Raw genomic sequence first — 2500 nt, 5'->3', positions numbered from 1 at the left:
TCTTCAAGGGTTTTGAATCGCGGACTTCCACGAGCCTAAAATTAATGTCCATGAGAGTCCATGTATTTTTTCTTCTCTCGGACTGAAGACAATGGATCTGTTTGCTTAATCAAGAGGCGAAATGTGAGGAAATGACAAGTACGTCTTGCTTTATGAAGGTAATTTGTCTGGAACAACATATGATAAGGATTAATTTTACGAAAAGCATTTGAAAAAAAAAAAAGTTTGGTAAAGCACACACACATGTCTCCATATCCATATATATCTATACCATACACACACACACACACACATATATATATATATATATATATATATATATATATATATATATATATATATATATGTAAATATGTGTGTGTATACATACATACACACACACACACATATTTACATACATATATATATACATGTATATGATATAGAGACATGTGTGTATGTGTGTATGTATAAATATATATATACATATGTATATAAATGTATATATATATATATATATATATATATATTTGTATATGTATATATATATCATAACTACAGACACACTGAATATATTCACACATGTCACTCATTCCCACTCCCCTCCCCCTCCCCCTCCCTCCCCTTCCCCCCCACCCACACCCCACCCGGCCAACTCACCCGACGAATCCCAGCTGGCGACATACCAGCTGGCCGAGGGCGTGCGACCATCCGCGGGCGTCGACGAAGGCCCACGACCTGGCATACTTGACCTGCAGCTGCCCCGTCCAAGGGCCCCGTCCATTGGCCAGGCGCAGTTTCTGGCCAGAGTCAGGGGCGCCCGAGCTCACACCTGCGGGAGAGAGAGGGGGGAGGGGGTTAGTTGGGGGGGGTAATAAGCGGGGGGTTGGTTGGGTGTTTGAGTGGTTGATTGTGTGGTTGAGTGGTTGAGTAACTGGTTGATTGTGTGGTTGAGTGATTGGTTGATTGTATGGTTGAGTGATTGGTTGATTGTATGGTTGAGTGATTGGTTGATTGTATGGTTGAGTGATTGGTTGATTGTATGGTTGAGTGATTGGTTGATTGTATGGTTGGGTGGTTGAGTGATCCCTCTCTTGTGTTTGTTTGTTTTTTATCCCCGCTACCACTCGCTCTCGTTTTTTGTTTTTCTTGGTTGATATATAAGATTGTTTTGCTTCCTGAGAGGGAGGAGTGTCAGAGGCCGGGGGTGGGGGGGGGATACAGACGGGCATCTGTGACGAGTCATATTATAACTCCGGAGGGAATTTGGTGTTTTGTTCAATCTGTTTGTGGGAATCGAGCGAAATGGAAATGTCTTTGTAATAAACAAATATATATATATATATATATATATATATATATGCATACACACACACACACACACATATATATATATATATATATATATATATATATGTGTGTGTGTGTGTGTGTGTGTGTGCGCGCGTGCGCTGGCGTGTAGCACATATCAACCGTATATATCGCAATATCACAAAAACTCCACATGAATCATAACCCAAGAAAATAATATTTTTAAAAAATGTCATAAAAAACAGTGATATTATAAAAGAACAACATTATCATAAAAGATAAAGTTCCAAAATAAATCATGCAATCACATACTTCTTTAAGCATGCACAAATGAATATGCAAAGACAGGGAGACAATCCGGAAATGCGAAGGTGACGAGGAAGGTGAAGAGGAAGATGAAGAGACAGTACAAGGTAATAAAATAGATAAATGATAGTAGATGCATCGATAGATAGATAAATGAATAAACCAATGAATGAATAAATAGATAGAATACAAGTACACCTATAATACTAATTTATATAGGCAATTAAAAAAATCATTCTTTATTTCCATCAAATACAACTTACTCAACTCAATCCCACTTATATACACCTACAGCAAAAAAAAAAAAAAAAAATCTAACCCAAACAAAAACCATTTCCCACGAAATTCAACCCAACCACAAAACACAAAATGAAAAGAAAAGAAAAAAAAAGAATCCACCATTTGTTCGCTCACCTAAATAACCAAAAAACACGAATCCCATATTTACCAAAGCTATTCAAAACACAGCCTCTGCGATATCCAAACCACGAGAACGGCCAGAACAAATCACAAAGAAATCATATTTTGCTTGAAGGAGCTTGGTTCGTGGCCAAGAAGGAGTGCGTGCGGTGGAGGTCAGGACAGGACAGTCACCCTCGCTTATAATGGTCGTGCGAGGAAAAAATAGAAAGAGAGAGAAAAAGAGAGAGAGATAGAGAGAAGGAAAGATACACAGAGGGATAGAGATGCAGGTAGATTGGTAGATGGATTGAGATACAGATACAGATAGAGACAGGGACAGATAGATGAGTAACTTGATAGATAGATAGATAGAAGGGGGGAAGTAGAGAAGAGGGAAATAGGGAGGGAGAAAGAAAGAAAGAGAAAGAGAGAGAGAGAGAGAGAGAGAGAGAGAGAGAGAGAGAGAGAGAGAGAGAGAGAGAGAGAGAGAGAGAGAGAGAGA

At 38.8% G+C, this 2500-nt stretch overlaps 1 protein-coding gene across 2 annotated transcripts in view; it reads right to left on the bottom strand.

The window, feature by feature from the left end:
- LOC122253804 (neurotrypsin) overlaps positions 1 to 2500 on the bottom strand; it is a 119412-nt gene that overhangs the window by 64117 nt on the left and 52795 nt on the right. For both annotated transcript variants that reach the window (XM_043017119.2, XM_043017120.2), the window contains exon 3: positions 640 to 811. In XM_043017119.2, coding sequence (XP_042873053.2) covers positions 640 to 811 — 172 coding nt within the window. The remainder of the gene's footprint in view (positions 1 to 639; positions 812 to 2500) is intronic.

This window comes from Penaeus japonicus, unplaced genomic scaffold (assembly GCF_977035675.1).
Source record: "Penaeus japonicus unplaced genomic scaffold, GWHDUDI00000001_assembly GWHDUDI00000026, whole genome shotgun sequence".
Classification (NCBI taxonomy): Eukaryota; Metazoa; Arthropoda; class Malacostraca; order Decapoda; family Penaeidae; genus Penaeus; species Penaeus japonicus.
The sequence above is the reverse complement of the archived record's forward strand: the minus strand, read 5'-3'. Positions and strand labels throughout refer to the sequence as shown.